Source organism: Merops nubicus, unplaced genomic scaffold (assembly GCF_000691845.1).
Source record: "Merops nubicus isolate BGI_N331 unplaced genomic scaffold, ASM69184v1 scaffold11082, whole genome shotgun sequence".
NCBI classification, from domain to species: domain Eukaryota; kingdom Metazoa; phylum Chordata; class Aves; order Coraciiformes; family Meropidae; genus Merops; species Merops nubicus.
In genome coordinates, this window is record NW_008591567.1 from 2,679 (window position 1) to 4,501 (window position 1,823).

At 39.2% G+C, this 1,823-nt stretch overlaps 1 protein-coding gene across 1 annotated transcript in view; it reads right to left on the reverse strand.

Moving 5' to 3' along the window:
- LAPTM4A (lysosomal protein transmembrane 4 alpha) overlaps positions 1 to 1,823 on the reverse strand; it is a 6,983-nt gene that overhangs the window by 983 nt on the left and 4,177 nt on the right. The window contains exon 5 of the mRNA XM_008950309.1: positions 307 to 405. Within this exon, the coding sequence (XP_008948557.1) occupies positions 307 to 405 (99 nt within the window). The remainder of the gene's footprint in view (positions 1 to 306; positions 406 to 1,823) is intronic.

Here is a 1,823-nt window from a genome sequence, read left to right on the forward strand (position 1 = left end):
AGGTCACTCGTTCCACCCCACTGCCCCTTGGTTTTGCAGAGCAGCAAGGAAGGTTTTGACAGGTACAGTCAAAACTTCTCTCTACTACAAGAAAAACATTTAAATGCTTTTCTCTATAAAACCTATTTTATGCACTGTAAGAATGTCACAAAGAATGCACTGTAACATTAACTGCTTTAACATATTTCATCTTTCCAATCTTTGTTTAAAAAGCTGGACAAGGCTTGTAAACATAAATGAATATGGTGGTTTTCCACTTGAAAATTAAATAATGCTGGTTCCTTCTAGCTCAAAAAGAGGTTTTACCTGTGGAGGAGCTTCAAAAGCAGGGTACACAGCTATCTCTGGCAAATTTCTGTTGCTGATGTATTTATAGCAGTTCCATACACAGTTAATTAGATATGCCTGAAAGAAGAGAGATTTATCTTTTTTAAGACCTCATATGCATTAGCTGATTCAGAAATTAGATGCTGGATTACATTTGTATGACAAAAAGAAGCACAAATGAGCTCAATCCATACATACAGCCTCAAGTTGCACCAGGGGAGGTCTAGGTTGGGTATTAGGAAAAATTTCTTCACCAAAAGGTTTGTCAAGCCCTGCAACAGGCTGCCCAGGGAAGTGGTGGAGTCAACATCCCTGTAGGTGTTTAAAAGACTTGTAGATGTGGCACTCGTGGACATGGTTTAGTGGTGGACTTGGCAGTGCTGGGTTAATGCTGGGACTAGATCTTAAAGGTCCTTTCCAACCTAAAAGCTGCTATGATTGTCTCTGAGGAGTGGCTACCACTTCACACTTTTAGCCATGTACCTATGTTGTTGCTGTCCTAGTGACTTGAAGGATGATGCACACAGGGTTTAGCAAAAGAATTCACAGACCCGTTCCACTCATTTCTCTGTCTGTCATATCAGTGCTGATTTAATTAATCCCCAACTGGCTTATGTTTCTGTGGGGGTCAGTCCAAACTAGCCAGGAGGAGGTGGTGGTGGTCAGGCCAACAGCACAATCCCACTCACCCCTGAGTTAATGTTGCTGTTTGTCCAGCTACCAGTGTAAAGGAGAGGCAAGGCACACACCCCCCTGGCAAGGAGAAGATGGTAGAGCAGAGTAGCTTGGAGATGAAGTCAACATTAACTGTTGTAGAAAGATGTACTGTCATGCTCTGATAAGGATTAGATTGCTCTGAATTTGTCATTGGCAAGTTAACATGTGCTTATACACAAGGCAGTGAATTCCCCAATCAATACAAAAATCATCTAGTGTATTAGGCTTCCACTTCCTCCAGTCAGATGTTCCTCTTGGAGACAAAGAAAATTCAGTAAAATATTTTATGACTTCCTTTTTTCTTTAGTTCAGTCTGAATGCAATTAAAGGATAATATATACTGGTTATTACAGTATTCAACTCATTTCTCTTAAGTGCTTTGTCTGCACAACAGTTTTTTTCTTAGTTCAGTCTGAATGCAATTAAAAGAATACTGTAATAACCAGTATATATTATCAACTCATTTCTCTTAAGTGCTTTGTCTGCACAACAGTTTTTGTAATTAAAATGCCTCTGTATTTAGATCTTCAATGAGAGAGTAACTGGTGATATCACTGTTCAGTAGGAAGAAAGATGCAGCTCTGAATTAACCTATGCATTTCCTCCTTCCATCACCTTCCTTCCAAAACAGGCACCTTGGTTTGTTAGGCACAGCAAGAGATTTTACACATTTTGTTTAGAACACATGTATGTAGTAACTCAATATTGTTTTGCCACCAGCTTAACTACAAATATTATCTCCACATATGCAAAAAAGATGTTTGAAGTCTTTGTGCATT